Source organism: Heloderma suspectum, chromosome 12 (genome assembly GCF_057233095.1).
Source record: "Heloderma suspectum isolate Gila_16-S chromosome 12, 16-S_ref, whole genome shotgun sequence".
NCBI classification, from domain to species: domain Eukaryota; kingdom Metazoa; phylum Chordata; class Lepidosauria; order Squamata; family Helodermatidae; genus Heloderma; species Heloderma suspectum.
In genome coordinates, this window is record NC_139469.1 from 19652114 (window position 1) to 19669099 (window position 16986).

The window sequence follows — 16986 nt, forward strand, 5'->3', positions numbered from 1 at the left end:
AACACAGTGGTTATGGACTGTTTAAAAGTTAAATAGGTAATTAAGGCAGGTACACTCCATCTGCCTGTCTTCAAACTCAGATCAAGGGGTCTCTGGATACTTGCTGTAAAGAGTGGGCTGCACCAGCCTTTTGAAATCCCTCCTTGTCAAATACATCCACTGTCACTTTTATATAAGATCTGGAATGAAACTCGATGTGGGAGAGCCTTCTCTTGTCTTTTTAGTTATTCTTCTTTGTGGCCTTTCTGAAAGTCCCACATGTGGTGGTTGGGGGCCTTCTGATTGTTCATTTTTTGTTTAAAGACTTTTTATCCCACTCCGCAGTCAGAAAAAGGCCCCTACATCAATCAGTCAACCAACCAACCAACCAATCAAAACAAGATAGTCCCTGTCTGTAGGCTTGCATTCTAAAAAGACATGACACACAAGGTAAAAGGGATGGGGAGGGAAGAGGAAAAAATCAAGTAGATTTTCCGCAGGGCTGAGGGAATGGCCCTGCTTGGGGCAGCCCAACTGGAGCAGGCCCTGCTGTTGCCTTTGCCTGCTGCTCTTTCCTGCCTGGCCATGTTAGCTGGGGTTGATGGTATTGTAGTCCAACACATCGGGGGGGGGTGCCAGATTGGGGAAGGCTACTCTAGAGCTTTAACTGGGGAGCTGGTGCTCACCCCTTCACTCTTCCTCCGGAATAGCAAGGTGACTGCCTTGCTACTCCAGTTTTCTTATAACCGGGTGGTTCCACATGGACCTATGACCTGACTGGAGTCCAGCCTTCTGTGTGGTGGCTCCTATCCTGTGGAACTCCCTGCCTCTGGAGGTCAGGCAGGCGCCAGCCAGCCTCGGTTTTATTGGCACTCTGTTTTTTAAAGAATAATTTTAATATCCTATTTCATTCTTTTTATCTTCTCTTTATCTTTTGTTCATTTTATCTCTTCTTGTTCACTGCTTCAGAATCTGTTTAGCTGCGGAGCATTATACACATGTTGTAAATAAATACATTAGATAGATGGATGGATAAATGGATGGATGGATGAATCGCCCACTCTGTGAACAGCAGCTAATGGTACTTTCTCCATCTCCCCCCACACCCCAGGTTTAGTCTGTTTTATCTTCGGGCATGTTTTCCTCTCCTTTCTGTGTTACTTTTCTAAATTCTCACTTTTTCTTTTAGAATGTCGTTCTGTGTCTTTCCCTTCTCCGTTTCAGAGTAATGAACTGTTAGCAGTGTGTGCAGAGACATGCTTCTCTGCAACTTAACTACAGCTGCCATTATGCCAATAAGGTCAGCAGATAACACCAATGCAGTGAGCATTGTCTTTTGATAACAAACCCCTGGATATCTTGGTTGGCCTTGGACAAACCATCTTCTTTTGGACTTAATAGTTTTGCTGGGAAATGTGGTTGCCGTGAAACAGTGATAACTTGGCATGCAACTATATCTGGTGTCCAGCTAGAAGTTTTGGCCTCCAGCTCTCACAAGCCCCAGTCAGCATAGCCAGTGGTCAGGGATTATGGGAATTGTGGTCCAAAACATCTGGCAGGCATCAGGTTGCCTACTCCTGTGCAATGTATAGATCCCTTCTGCTCAACAGACATCTCAAGAGACCACACGATGCCGGGCTGAGTATCACCACCAAAGCTCTGCCTTTTACCCTCTCCCTTATGTCACCCCCCAGGCTGCTCTTTCTGCTATGTCCACGCCAGTGAACAAAAAGTCAGAACGGGAAGGGTACCATAAAAACAAAAAAGACCAGACCCACTGTGTAGCTCAACTATACAGTGGTTAGAATGTCAAGCTGGGACTCAGCCATGAAGCTCACTGGGCCAGTCACTGACTTTCAGCCTGACCTACCCCACAGGATTGTTGTGAGGATAAAATGGAGAGAAGGAGGGCCATGTAAGCCACCTTGGTTTCTTTCCAAGAGGGAAAGGGGTGGGTATAAATGAAACGATGATGAGGATAATGATAATAATGATAATTTATTACATCCTTGTAATAAAAGACACACAGCCCTGCTCGCCTCCAGGATTCTGTTTTGTTGGTTATTAACAGTTTATTAGATTTCTTTTTCATTTTTCAATACAATATGAACAGTACACACTTCCACCATCTTGCCCCCACCTCACCCCCCAGCCCTGTCCCCATTTCCTCTTTAGGTTTCCCCCTCCCCTCTTCATATCATCCTGTACGTAAAGAGTAAAGTTTTCATGCTTATAAGTAAAATAATTAAGCACTCGATTTACCTCCTCTACCACTAGAGTCTTAAGTGCCAGTGGAGGCAAGAGATTTTATCTTGGAAGTGCTTTACAACGGGCCTCAGATGGATCCACAGTGTCCTTAGGGCCAGCATGCAATAAGCCCTGGACGACCCTGAAAAGCTCAGCTGGGTGGCATATAGAAGATTCAGTAGAGGCAGCAAGATAACGTTTCTTTGCCGCCCTCACTGTTCCTGGATATACGTGACTATAGGCATTCAGCAGTGTTTGACTGCATCCTCTAGGAGCTTTTCTCCATCTGCACTCAAGCCGTCTCCTATTTCGCTTCATTGCTCTCAGCTCTGGAGTATGCCACGGAGCTCTATGAGCTCTGTTCTGGAGAGGGTGCTCAGGATCAGTTGTGTCAACCACCTGAGTCATTTTTATGTTCCATAGATCAACTAGGGCTTTGATCGGAGAGCCAGCCATTTGCAGTGGATAACATTACTCTGCATAAAATTCTAGGACATTTCCCCATATTGATTGGAATTTACTTTTTTTTAGTAATTAGGTGTATTACTACTACGACTACTACTATATGAAATCCCAGTTTTTTCATCCATGGAGCCCAAGGCTGCTTACATGATCCTCCTCCTCTCCATTTTATCCTCACAACAACCCTGTGAGGTAGGTTAGGCTGAGGGTCACTGACTGGCCCTTCTTGGTGGAGGGCGGACTAGAACCCATATCTTCCAAGTCCCAGCCTAACACTCCAACCACAACATCACACTGGCTCTAGATATACCTTTCGTGGGTGAATGAGGTCACTAGAGCTTGAATCCAGTTGTGCATATTTGGGATTTTACTTGTTTCCCAGTTAAGTATCCCCCTCCAGGATACTTAACTATCAGGTTGCAGGTGATGGGATAGACAGCATTGGCCTCAGTGGTCAAATAGTCTGATGTGGCCTAAAGTAGCTTCCTCTGTCTTAGGAGCAGGGATGCTTGAGGATTTCATTTCTGTTCACAAATCATGCCACTATAATCCATTTGCATTCCTTAGAAATGATCGCAAATTCCCGAATTTGCAATAGCGTTAAAAATGCATTAAAAATGTCCACTTTGAAATGCACTCTCCCCGCCCCACACACACACATTTTCATGCTAGTCAATTGGGGGCGGCGGGGAGGAGATTGAAAAATACACACAGAAATGTGCACTTTTCTTGTGCACATCTTTCCCGTTCGAAAAACCAAAAACCAGGAGCGAGTTGAAATGAGCCTCTAAGTGATTTTTTTTTGGAGATTTTAGGCAAACTCAAAAACTGTTGCTTCTTCCATCCCTACCTAGGAATGCCTGACCTTTTAATTTACTTAGTTCACTGAAGGCGCCCGTTATGAAGCACTTCAGTGCTGAACCCAGAGTCTTGAGTTTACAGCATGAAGTGCCAGCCCCAGGCACACTGGGGGAGTACGAGAGGCCCAGAATGGAGTGGGGCAGGGGGCAGGATAGGGCAGTCTCCTTGAACTGCTGCCTTGCAGATACACCTCAGGCAGACCATGACACCTTGGTACAACAGAAAGAAACAGGGCTGGTAATCAAAACAAATGTCGGGACAAGAATAAGGATGCTTGTGAGTTGAAATGATGGCCTGATGGGAGGAAGGAATTGATTGCTCTGGCAGGAGGTCTTCCTTGCCTTCCTTGGTCAGCGATGCTGGAAAAGAGGAGCTCTGAACCGTTGTTCTGCTCAACCTGGTAGCCCTCTTCCATTCCACTTATGGTCTGCGAGGGAGCTGGGGTAGTGTAGCGGCTTAATAACAAGCCGCAAATCAGGAAGTTCTCTGGTTTGAACTTCGCCTCTATTGACTCGCTAGGTGCCCTTAGTCAAAGCATTCTTTCCGTCTCATCCCTACCCTCTATCTGAAATACGGGGTAATTATGTTTACCTTCCTACAAGGCTAATGTAACAATTGCAAGGCAGTAATGGCTCTATTCAGATGACACATTAAGCTGTGGTTTAACGAGATGTGAATGAGCCAAGCCTCCTCCCTCCGCTCCCCAGGCTCATGCACTCTCCCATCCCCTGTTGCGTAGAAGAGGACATTTCGACAGGGAAGCTGCATCTGCTGAAATTCTCTCTTCTTCTACATTCAAGGTGCAGGAGCCCTTGTGGAACATTTGGCCACTCTACCTACCCATCTGATCTCATGAAAGGATGGGGCAACCTGCAGAACCTCAGTGCCAATCTTAACTGGAGAGCAGACTTGTACTGGAGCAGACGGTTACGAAGATAACCTGACCCCAAACTACATTGGGCATTAAAGGGAAAAACAAGCAGATGGTGCAAGAGCAGAATCATATGCTCTGATCTCTGACCTCCAGATATTGAAGTTTCTGGGCTGCTTAGAGATTGAATAATAGCAAGCATTCATAGCCAGAAAGTTATTGCCCAAATAACTAATGTAGAGTCAGCAGCTTAATTATCAAGGAATTTTTCAGTGTCAGCATGCAAATCCAGATACTTTGGCATCTCCTTTGGTATCTAATCCAGATACTTTGGCCAGATACTTTGGTGTCTTCTGTTCTTGCAGTTAAATTGTTGTATATTGTTTTTTAAGTGAAAGAGGTCTAGCAATACACAGTTATACTATTCCTAACTGCTATAAGAACATAAGAAGAGCCATGCTGAATCAGACCATGGGTCTTTCTCAGCCTTCCTCAACTTGGTGCCCTCCAGACATTTTGGACTAGAACTCCTATAATCCCCCAGCCAGCTCCCCAGAATTCCCCAATTCCCTGCTGAGACAACAACCTATTGCCCTAATAGAAGAGAGCCCCAACAGCAGGACCTACTTAGAGCTATCCAAGGTTCCACTTTCTTCCTGCCTTGATCTGCCTTCCTGCCTTAACCTTGCTGCTAACTTCTCTGATGAGCCTCAAGGGATCACAGAACATGATACTATCCAGGCAATCTTCCTTCTTGAATGGGCCCTCAGGGCTATCCAGTTGGGCCTTCCACTTCCCCTAGATATCTCCCAAACTACCTTCAACACTGCTCTGATCCCATGCGGCCCTCTGTTTCTTCCGAGTGCCCTTTGCTGTTAAGCTTAAGGATGAGATCTTTCTCAGTTCTGTCTCGATTGCCCTCTAGGACGCATTGAATATTGCAGTGCCCTTTTTATCAAAGCTGCCACACTAGTACTAGCGACTGGATTTTGTGTCAGAATCTGCCCAAATGCCATGGTGTTGAGCAAAAGAGGTTCCAGTATGTGGTGTTCTGCAAGATCTCACGTCAGAACTGAAATCATTGCATCTGTCAGAGAGAGGGACTCTGGAAGGGGAATACACTGGGGTTTCTTTTTCCTCACCACATTTTACAATTTTTTTTTTTTTTTTGGTAGCAGTTCCTCCAGTTTGCTGACTTTTTACAGGCCATTGCTTTCTCCGCTCAGCAGGCGGCCTGCGGGAGAAACTGAGAAGAGAGAAGGTTTGAATGCATCTGTTGACAGCTTTCCCCCTCCTGTTTCCTAGAGAAAATGGAGGTAGTGTGAGTTGATAGAGAAAACATGGGGTCTTACTTTTAACAGCAAAAAAGAGAACGTATGCATTTTAAAGCTTTTAACTTATTTTTGCCTATATAACATTTGTTTCCATGGAAGCAGATCCTGTCACTGACAGCTGAACATGCTATTCTGCTGCTTGTAACTGTTTCCATATGGGGAGAAAAAAATTCTGGCTGGCAGGAAATCCAATGTCTGTTTATACATTGTACAATTTCTTAATTTCAGTAAGGTCTTCTTTAAGACAGAATGAAAGGAAGGGCCTGGATTCACTATTAGGCGAAATATGGTGTAGAACGGCCTTCTCCAACCTGCTGCCCTCCACATGTTTTGGACTTCAAATCCCGTTAGCCCCAGCCAGCATGGCTAATGGCCAGGAATGCTGGGAACTGTTGTCTAAACCATCTGGAGGGCACTGGTGTAGAAAGAGAGCCTCAGAAAAACAGGATCTTTTGTCTGAGAGTGACCCTATTCAATTCCCAATGCTAGCCTTATTTCTTTTATTCCGCCCCCCCCCCCCGTTCTGGAATGTAAACTTACCCTGTTCCCCAAATTCTCAGGGATATCCTAAACATCAGGACATTGCTATGCCATACTGGGACATATGGAAGGAGGCAGTCTCTAATATAGCTGGGTAGGCTTCTACTGAATGGAAAATGGCAGGTGTTCCCCATATCCCACGATAGGGCAACTGTACTGCCAGTTATACGGAAACATGCCATGTGCAAGGAGCATTACAAATGTGTGCTCTAAATCACAAAACTCAGATCCCATTAAGATGTGAAACCCCAGTGATTCCAATCTAGCCTTCTGGGTTTCCCAGCTGGCCACACCTTTTTCTCCCAATCACACATTGTTTGGGGGTTTCCCAGCTTTGGTATGGTTTTCCCCCCATCCTAAAAGATCGAAATGCCCCTCCTAAAGCTCAGTTACTGCCTGTAAGAGCTGTAAGCCAAAATATGCTGGTGTTTTGGGTATGCTGGCCCTGTCGCCTTTGGCCACACCTGCCACTGGAATGGGGCCCCAAAGAGCTTCTCTGAAATTCACCACCACCACCTCGCCCCTGCCCCCGTTGGGCTGAGAGTGGTTCGGCACCCCTAATATAACAGGACTGGTGGAAAGGGAAACCCTTTGGTTGGAAGGCCCTAACTCAGTGGAAGAGCCCTTCTTTAAAAGTCCCAAGAACCATTCCTGAGGGCCAAGGAGGGCAGAGCCATGACACATCTCCACCTCTGCCATCATTGCTGGAGCAAAATGGTTCATGGTGTACTAGTCGCTGTATGCAGCCTCATGGGCCTGACTTGGTTCAAAGAAACAGGGCAGACCTTTAAACCAGCAATGCTAGAGGCACTCTAGTGCCTCTAGATCCGGTCCTGGTTGATTTTGTAAGTTTTATAGAATCATGGAATCCTAGGGTTGGAAGGGGCCTGCAAGACCATCGAGTCCAACCCCCTGCTCAGTGCAGGAAGCCTGTTCCCAGGCTGTCTCCCATCCAAGTACACACCAGGGCTGACCCTGCTTAGCTTCCAAGATCAGGCAAGCAGCATTACTGGAGGGGTATCATGGAATCCTAGGGTTGGAAGGGGCCTGCAAGACCATCGAGTCCAACCCCCTGCTCATATGATATTACTTAAAATATACAAATGATTTGCTTTTGTTTTTTATATTTTATCTTTTTCTTAAACTTTTTCTTATTATCATTATGGGATTATTATTATTATTATTATTATTATTGTTGTTACTATTTCTTGTTGGCTAATCCTTTTAACGTTTATTAATACGCGTTAACAGAATGGTAATATATGGCCAATGGAAATGGATTGTTTGCACCCATTCCTTTGCTATAAGACTGAGGTTATGATATTGTAGCAGATTGAAGATTTAATAATACTTGTACTGTTTGGAAGAGTGCTGTATAGGTATAATCTGCAATTGGATTTATATTTGGATATTTGGTTTGTTCTTATTGAAATTTAATATAATCGTTTTTCTTTCCCCCCCCCTTATTTTGCTATCCTCCCTTTTTTTTCTCCTCAGAATACTGTAATGTTGGAAAGTGAAGATTCTGATTATGTTGTTAGTAGTGTTTATTTCATTTATGAAAATAAAATAAAAATAGATTTTAAAAAATGACCATTGAGTCCAACCCCCTGCTCAGTGCAGGAAGCCTGATTCCCATTAGGGATGTATGAAAGTCACTTACCTTTTTGAAGGGTGACATTAGTGGTGGGGGGGAGCCACTGGCCAGCGCCACCTGCAGCCGGACATCAGGCCACTGGGCTGCACAGGGACGCAAATGGTGGCCGCCGTAGCCGCCGCCATTTGCGTCCCTGTATTTTGCCGCGATAGGCTACGTAAATATTTACGTAGCCTATTATGGCAAACGACAGGGGCGCAAATGGCGGCCACTACGCCATTTGCGCCCCTGTCTTTTGCCGTGATAGGCTACGTAAATAATTATGTAGCCTATCACGGCCTCCGCAGGGACGCAAACGGCATCCCTGCGTTAGCCGTGATAGGCTACGTAATTATTTACGTAGCTTATCACGGCGATAATGATGAAGAAGTGAATGGCAGCCGCAGAGCAGTGCGAACAGCACCGGGTAAGTGTCCCGTTTCGCACGCCTTTCGCAGGGCGGGGGGGCGGGGGGCTCCGTTCCACCACGGATTTCGGGGGGGCAAATGCACTGGCATTTGGCCTCGCCGAGATCCGTGGCGGAATTCTCTGACATCCCGAATTCCCATCCAAGTACGAACCAGGGCTGACCCTGCTGAGCTTCTGAGATCAGACGAGTTCGGGCGCATCCAGCCCTGTGTTTGCTTAGATCTCTTGCACTGCTGGAGAAGGAAGAAGCGCAAGCAAGTCTTGCACATGCAGCCGAGCCCAGCTAGGAAGTGACATGCTCCAGCACGCTGAACCATCATCCTTAGAGGGTTCTGACCTCTCATCCTTAGAAGTGGATCCAGAGTCTGTAGAAGACTCAGACACAGAAAGGCATTATGAGGCTTCTATCTCCCCAGGACCCAGGGGGCGGCTTCCTTACATCCAGAGGAGGCTCCATTATACCATCCTCAGACTCCGAGGACTTGGGCCATGACGCGTGCTACAACCACTCCCACGTTGCCTCAGCCTAAGGCTGCTAAAACAGACCAGACCCCTTTAAGAGTCAAAGCCTCAGTAGAGGTAGAGGTGGAGCTAACCAGCCTAGAGGCGAGTACTTTCCTATTTAAGACTCAGCCTTGCTCTGATCTTTGGTGGAGCAACATATGGAGAATTCTGCCTGGCTTCTAGCTTCAGCACTATGTGGTGATTTCTGTGGGGCTCATCTTTTTCTGCCCTGCTTCCTGAGCAACCTGACCCCTGCTTGAGATCTGATCCCTAGCAGAGCCCTGCAACCCATGCTACATAATCAGAGCTCACAGCCTGAAACCGAGGAATGGCCAACTTCTCCATTCTCCTCTTGTCTCCCTCTTGGTCTTTGCTTCTTTGCTGGCAGAGTCAGAGAGCAAATGCCCTTGTAATACCTGGACCAGTTTGCAAGTGTACTTCTCAGTACAGAACTATTGAGGTGGGGTGATAGCTGAGTGGTCCTCACAGAAGGCCTCGTGTTCAGTCTCCAGCAATCAGACTGGGATCAGTCTCCCCTTGAGACCTTGGAGAGCTGCTGTCAATCAGCCTAGATCATGGGTCCCCAGCCTTTTTGGTCATTGGGCACATCTGGAATTTTCGAGAGAATGTCTGTGGGTGCTCACACAAAATGGCTGCCTTGGGGGCTGGACCTTGATCATTCTTAAAATGGCTGCCATGGTGGGCATGGCTGGTCACAAAACACTCATCTCCCTGAAGGCAAACAGGTGACAAAAGTAACTTTCCCAAGAGGCTACGTACAAGGCAGAGGTGGGGCCTGGGCTCCAAAACTCAAAGCCACTCTTTTGAACCCAAATAAAGATGGTGCTGGAGGGCAGCACTTTGCTTCGTGGCATGCCAGCATCCCAGTTAAAAATGATTCATGAATGCATCTTAAGACAAAAAATAATATGTAATACATTCATTAATACATCTTAAGAAATAAAATTGAAGCCAAGAGGGGCAGGGAGCCTGGTGGGTGCCAAAAGATATCTATGGGCACATTGGGATTATATAATACTGACCTAGGTTAAGACAACTTCCTGTGTTCCTATGAAATTTGGCACTGGCAAAGGATATGGCTGTCAGCCCTATGGAGATTTGGGCATGCCTCTCTTGATCTTGGGGCTTCGTGTATACCCACTTCAGTCGTATATGAATCTTCACTTGCTTTGGGCAGAGTTAGTGTGTACCAACGTGCTCAGTGTCAGAGGGGTGCAATCTATTTTAAAAATCACATTTGTGTCGCCTCAATGCAAATGCATTTTGAAAAAGGATCACGAAGTTATGTTCCTGAGTTTTTGTTCCTTCTTCCACAAATTCGGGACAGTCAGTGGATTTGCTGAAGATAATACACTTGCTTAACTGAGCACTGAATTCTATACTTTTTTCCCTTTCAACTCACATTTTTAAAAATGTTCTTATTAAATGCTCAGCCACTGATGCCCTCAGCCATTCACAGCCAAGCTAATTGTTAGTTAACTCTGCTTTTTTTCTTAGTTGGAGAGAGAGACTTTAATTGAAAACAAATAATTTTGGCATTTATTCCAGTCTCTCTTGTTGTTGTTGTTCAGTCGTTCAGTCGTGTCCGACTCTTCGTGACCCCATGGACCATAGCACGCCAGGCCTTCCTGTCCTGCGCTCTCTCCCGGAGCGTGCTCAAGTTCATATTCATTGCATCCGTGATGCTATCTAGCCATCTCATCTTCTGCCGTCCCCTTCTCCTTTTGCCTTCCGTCTTTCCCAGCATCAGGGTCTTTTCCAGGGAGTTTTCTCTTCGCATTAGGTGGCCAAAATATTGGAGCTTCAGCTTCATTATCTGTCCTTCCAATGAGCACTCAGGGTTGATTTCCTTTAGGATGGACTGATTTGACCTCCTTGCAGTCCAGGGGACTGGTAAGAGTCTTCTCCACCGTACGATAAAAGCATTAACACTTTGAAGGAAGGTGTCATGCCGAACCCTGTCGTATAAAACTGAAGGGGCCTTGTGAAGAAACACTGTATGTTCACCTGTTTATGTTTTGTAATGTTTATATTGTTTGGGTAACACCTGAGGGATGTTTTAATTCTCTAGGCTCATTCTCCAGTGACACTGACCGGGTTTGGACAATCAATATGGGAGACAACACAGTGTCAGTTGTTCCCCTCCCCCCCGTGTGTGCCGGTTACAAGACTATGCGCAAGAGGAGAGCCCAGCTAAAGTTACAGTTGTGCAAGCATGACTGTGCAAGCGGCTGTGCAACCTTTTGTGCCATCACTTGTGCATCTGCTGGCACAAGCGTAATGTGCAACCACTGGCACACCAGAAGGATTCAGCAGAGCTCAGCTAGCGTTACTCCAGTTGGCAAAGTGACACCGTTGGCTGCTGCTAGGGATTTATGAGAATTTCATTGTTGCTCGCAAAACATGTGTGCATGGCCTGTTCTACGCTCTGAGCATGAGCACACCAAAAATATTCATAAATTGCTGACCGTGTGCTCACATTCGTCTTGTTCCCAGTTCAATTTGCGCAAATTTCCTCCACAGACTGAATCGGGCCTGCTTTAATCTATGGAGGACATTTCCTAATTTGGACAAATTTGGGGAAGCCTGCGCAAATTTCCTGTCCGATCGCTGCCTGATTTGCGCACATTTCCCACTCATGCAGAGCAGGCAGCGATCAGAAACGTGAATGGGCATCATATATAGGGACGATCTTTGGAAAATTCTGGCGATCTCGAACATTGCTCAATGTCAGGGTTGTATCTGAGCCCATAGAGTCCCAAAGCAGCTCTGATTCTGAGGAAGAGAGGCAACTCGTGGGGGAGGAACTTTCTCAGACTTCAGAGGCGCAGCTGGAGGGGGAGCCCCCCTTCTCTTTGGGAGTGACAGCGAACAAGGCGTGGAAAGGGAAGGACAACCTGAACTTCTGGATGCGAGGTGCAGACGCAGGCACAAGTGAGAGATCGCAGGGGCCGAGCTTTGGCGCTCAGCCCGATCGGCTCGATGTCAACAGCTGTGCCCAGAAGCATCGCGGGAGAGGGGGAGATCTTCCCCTCCCACCCCTTAAGTTCAGAGGATTGCCGCCCTTTTCCCAAACGGAGATCAACTGACGTACTTTCCCTTTGAACCCCTAGATGGCTGTTCCTTTGTAGTTCTCTGAGTCTCTAGCAGTTAGCATCTGTATGCCTCATTAGGGTAAATGGAATTAAAACCTTGGAAAGCAGCCCTTTTGTCTGAGTGTTGATTTGGCTATTGGAGCATTCAGTAGGCAAGAGGGGAACCCTGACACTCATTCACCCATCCCTAGATACTGCCCATGGGCTGTCTCCCCCCATCATTCCTCCTGGCAGTAATTCTCAGATGCAGACTCCTAGGGCAGGGGGTGTGGCAGGACAGGTGGGAAACAGCCAGTCCGTTTCTATCCTACACACACACACACACACACACACACCCTGGACCAAATGTTTAAATATTGGCTTTATTCCAAAGTTTGGGCAGGCGGCTTCTGTCTGGGCCCATGTGAAGGTTGCTTTATGAGTTTAACAGCAAGGAGGAGCTGCTGCACTGAAGAACTGCTCAGGGAGAAATGTGAAAAAGTGAGATGCAAGGGCTTCTGTGTGCATGCTGAGTTCTCACTGTGTTTTACCCTTAAGTCTGATGGCGGTTTTCCCCTGCCTCTTTCCATTACATCTGTGTATTTCTTGTGCATTACCTCTGGCCCCTGAAAAGTAGGGATGTACGAAAGTTCCACCACGGATCTCGGGGAGGCCGAATGCCAGTGCATTTGGCCCCCTGAAATCGGTGGCGGAACAGCCCACCACCCCTCCCGGGACGGGACTTACCTTGGGCGGATGTTCCTGGCGGCGGCAGCTCTGGCGGCGGTTTGGCGGCGGCGGCGGCGGCCAGTCTTCCGACCAGCTGCCGCCGCCGCCATTTCCAGGTTTAAAAAACCAACTAAACAAACAAAAGTGATAGGCTACGTAAAGATTTACGTAGCCTATCATGGCTAGGTTTTAAAAAAACAGCATGATAGGCTGCGTAAATGTTTACGTAGCCTATCACGGCTGACTTAAAAAAACAACAACAACAATGCGTGTATGCAAATGCGTTCCTTATTTTGCGTTCCTCATTTGCATTCCTTATTTTGGCACGTCTTAGTCTACATAAACATTTACATAGACGCTACGCTATTTGCGTTCCCCTTATTTTCGCCGTCTTAGTCTACGTAAATGTTTACATAGACTAAGACGTGCCATTTGCATACGTGCGTGTTTTGGGGTTTTTTTAAGTCAGCCGTGATAGGCTACGTAAACATTTATGTAGCCTATCACGGCTGACTGCAGGAACGCAAACGGCGGTGGGTACGGCCGCCGCCATTTGCATCCCTGCTAGCCAGCGGCTGGATGTCCGGCTGCTGGCGGAGCCGGCCGGTGGCTCCGCAGAATCGCTACGGAGCACAGCCGGCCGGCTAGGATTCCGGGGGGGGAGGAACGGAGCGCCTCCCCCCCATCCAGGATTCCGGGGGGAGGGACAGAGCGCCTCCCCCCCCACCATCAGCATAATCCGCGAAAGGTAAGTGATTTTCGTACATCCCTACTGAAAAGTAGGCCCGTGCCTCCATAGTTAATGCAAAGATGGAGTTTAAACACCAGCCCAAACGATGCAGTCCCATTCGGGGGTGCAAAGCTGCCTCCGCCTTCCATCGACAATGGTGCCGACGGGGCTTCAAAGAGCGAAGTTGGGTTAAAGCAAAGGTGCAGAAACTCAGGCCCGGGGCCAAACCGCGGTCCCAATCTAGCCAGCTGGCTTTTCCACCAAGGGCCACACCTCCTCCCCTTTCCCCCAGCCACCAATTGTTGGGTAGTTACCGGGTTTGGTGCAGATTTTCCCCATTCTAATACCAATAAATTCACACACCAAAGATCACTACCTGAGCACCCCCACCCTGCCCTATTAAGCATTGCTGAACGCTCTCCTCTGCCTGCTGTATTCAGTTGCTCTGCAACAGCCTGTCTTCCACCAGCTGAAAAGCCAAGATAGCACTTGTCCTATAGGTTAAAGATATTCTGGGAAAAAATGTAGTTGTCTACCGATATGCTATCGCTATTCTCTGAGACGGTGTTCGGGCAAGAAATTCGTCACTTGGGGCAGGCGGGGGGCAGGGGGAACCAAACCTCAAGTGTGCCTTTAAATTTGCTTCTTCTGTGGTTGTTTGCAAACTTGTAAGTTGCAGTGTAGAGTTCAAAGCATTAGCTGATCATCTAAGCAGCCTCACAGCAGAGCCTAGGAAGGGAGGGAAGTTTCCCTGCATTGTGGAAGCATCACCTAAATTATGACCCGTTATTGTTTTATACTGTTTAAATTGATTTTATCTGTACACCACCCTGAGATCAGTGATATAGGGTGGGATAGAAATGTTTTAAATAAGTAAATAAATGAATTCTGGTGACTCTTCCCTACCTCCAGCGCTGTGCTCCTGAGAGTCACAATGCAGTATGGAAAGAGAGAGAATGTGTCACCCAGCCATCTAGTCAATGTAGGGATGCTTCCTTCTCTTTGCACATGGTGGTTTGGTTCATATAGTCACCTAAACTATGACCCAATCAGGAATAGGCCATGGCTAGTTTTGTGCTTGTGTGCTCCCTTCTCCTCCTCCATGCATGAGAGGAGGGGAGAAGAACAAGCCACAGTTCCAGATTACATATGAACATGGGAAATATGGTTTGTTCTAACCAAAATTAGTAAAACCAGGATCTGAAACCATGCTTTGATCCTGGCTGGTTTTAACTAATTTTCGTTGGAACAAACCCTAGTTCTCCGAGTTCGTAAGAAACCCAGAATTCACTCTTAAAGTGAAAGATGAAGTGTTCACTTTCCTCCTCTTGCACACAATGGAAGGTGGGGGATGCACAGCCCAAGGCTCGCCACAACTCATTCCCTACCACTTAAACCAGGGATGTTGAACCTCTTTCAGCCCGAGTGTCAGGGTGGACACTGAGTCCATAGATTCCCAGAGTAGTTCTGATTCTGAGGAAGAGGAGCTGCTCCTAGGAGAGGAGTGCGCTCATCTTTCCCAGGGCCAACAGCTGACAAGAGATTCCTCCCACTGGCTTTCCTAGCTTAGATAGCAGTCCTGGGAGTGACAGAGCATGGGAAGCAGACTTGATGGACATGCGATGCCGACGCAGGGAACAGTGCCAAATGGAGGGTACGGAAAGGAGGCGTAGTGCCCGGTTGGCACGCAAACAATGGTTGCACCCAGAGGATCCAAGGGAAAAGGGGAGGGACTCTCCCTCGCCCATAAGTTCAGGGTCTGCCAGTGATTCCCTTTCAAACGGGGACCAACTGTTCCAACTTAGGGCATAGGCATTCTGCTGCTCATATCTAGTTGCTAACAGTAGAGTTGTTAAGTTGTAAAAGAGGAATAAAGCTTTGAAAAGAACCCCTTTGTCTGTGTCTGGACTTGGCTACTGGATTAGACTGAGAGAGGCCTCCAAGGAGCCCTTGACACCGAGGGCTGAATTCAGTTTTGGAGAAGCTCCCACAGGCCACATTCCAGTGGTGGGTGAGACTGTAGGCAAAACAAGGTGGGGTCAAAGGGGGGAGGGCAGGGCCAAACTACCAAAAATGCCAGCATATTTGCAGCATAAAGCTTTTACTGCTGGTAACTAAGCCTCGGAAGAGGCCTTTCAACCTTTTAGAATGGGCAAATGTGCAAAAGACGGGAAGCCACCTTGGGGCCGGGGGGGACGGGACATGGAGGACATGACCATCTGGGGAATCCCAGAGGGCTGGATTTAGCCTGCAGGCCAGAGGTTCCACACCCCTGGAATAGGGGTATTGCAGGCATCCGGCACAGCAAACCCAGGGCTCACTTCTGATGCCTGCTTCTAGGCTTCTGCACCAGGCAGCTGGGCCTGGGAGCTACCCGCCATTTTGATTTCCCACAATGCCCTGAACCACTGCCACATCAGGAGCATTGTGGGAAGTTTAAATGGCAGGTGGCTCCCAGCTGCCCAATACAAGTCACAGTACTGCTGCTGCCCATCTTGGGGGTGTGGGGGGTGCAAATATAAGAGGGAAACACAAGGGGACACATTGCCAAGAAACCCTCAAACCTTGAGGCAGCCCTGACAAGTAGCTTCCTGTTTTCATCTGTGAAATGTTGCGTGCATAATCTCAAGGTCGGCTGGGGGGGTGGGGGCAAATCTGGCCCTCTTGGGCCCAAGTCCAGGGTTTTCTCCACATTCTTAATGGATGAAATGCTTCTCCGAAGGCTTAGTTCTGACAGCAAGAGCTTTAAGCTAAAGTATGCTGGCATTTTGCTCCGCCTCCTTTGCCTTTGGCCCCGCCCACCACTGGAATGTGGCCCCAGAAAGCTTCTCCCAGATGGAAATTTAATAAATAAATAAATAAATAAATAAAAATTTGGCCCTGCAGCTGAACGAGGTTCTGCACTCCTATGGGAGAGTATAGGACGGGGACAACGAAGAGCAAACTGAAATAATAAACGGTGGCAAAATTGCTTGTTCAGACCCTTAAAGAGAGTGTTCCATTTTGCTTTCCGCTGGACAGTGTCTGCTCATTTTATTGGTATGTCGGAACCCACCCCACACCCCAAAATTATTTTCACAGCTGAGGTGTTTTATTTGTTACATTGATATCGTGCCTTTGTCTCCAAGGAGCCCAAGGCGGTGTAGATGGTCCCCTTCCTCCTCTCCACTTTATCCTCACAACAACCCTGGGAGGTAGAGTCAGTGGCTGGCCCAAAGTCAGCCAGTAAGCTTCATGGCCGAGAGGGGAGTAGAACCCGGACTTCCCAAGCCCTAGTCCAGGGTTCTAACCACTGCACCACACTGTCTGTACAGCACATTGTTTGCTGGATTGTGTCCCAAAATGGTTAACTGGGATCCTGCAGAGTCACACTGGTAGTATCGCTGTGTTTTCAAAGGGTGTGTGTGGGGGCGGGGGGCTGGGAGACCCTCAAGAGTCCAGGAAGTCTGAACGCAGAGATCCGTTTACCTTCAGCCGCTGCCAGGGAGGTTGTATTTTTCAGTCCTGATTTTTATTGAAAGGCAACCAAAGGAATAAAAGTGGGAATTTGTAAACCTTGCTATTACATA

General features: G+C 47.5%; 1 protein-coding gene across 11 annotated transcripts in view; it reads left to right on the forward strand.

Annotated features, from left to right (window-relative positions):
• The window catches only part of SNX29 (sorting nexin 29), a 304758-nt gene that overhangs the window by 272922 nt on the left and 14850 nt on the right, over nucleotides 1–16986 (forward strand). For 2 of the 11 annotated variants that reach the window (XM_084818634.1, XM_084818635.1), the window contains exon 21: nucleotides 7792–8023. The exons of 6 other annotated variants lie outside the window; for them this stretch is intronic. In XM_084818634.1, the coding sequence (XP_084674760.1) occupies nucleotides 7792–7801 (10 nt within the window). In that variant the 3' untranslated portion in view covers nucleotides 7802–8023. 3 more of the 11 variants (XM_084818629.1, XM_084818631.1, XM_084818633.1) reach the window with 3 other exon arrangements.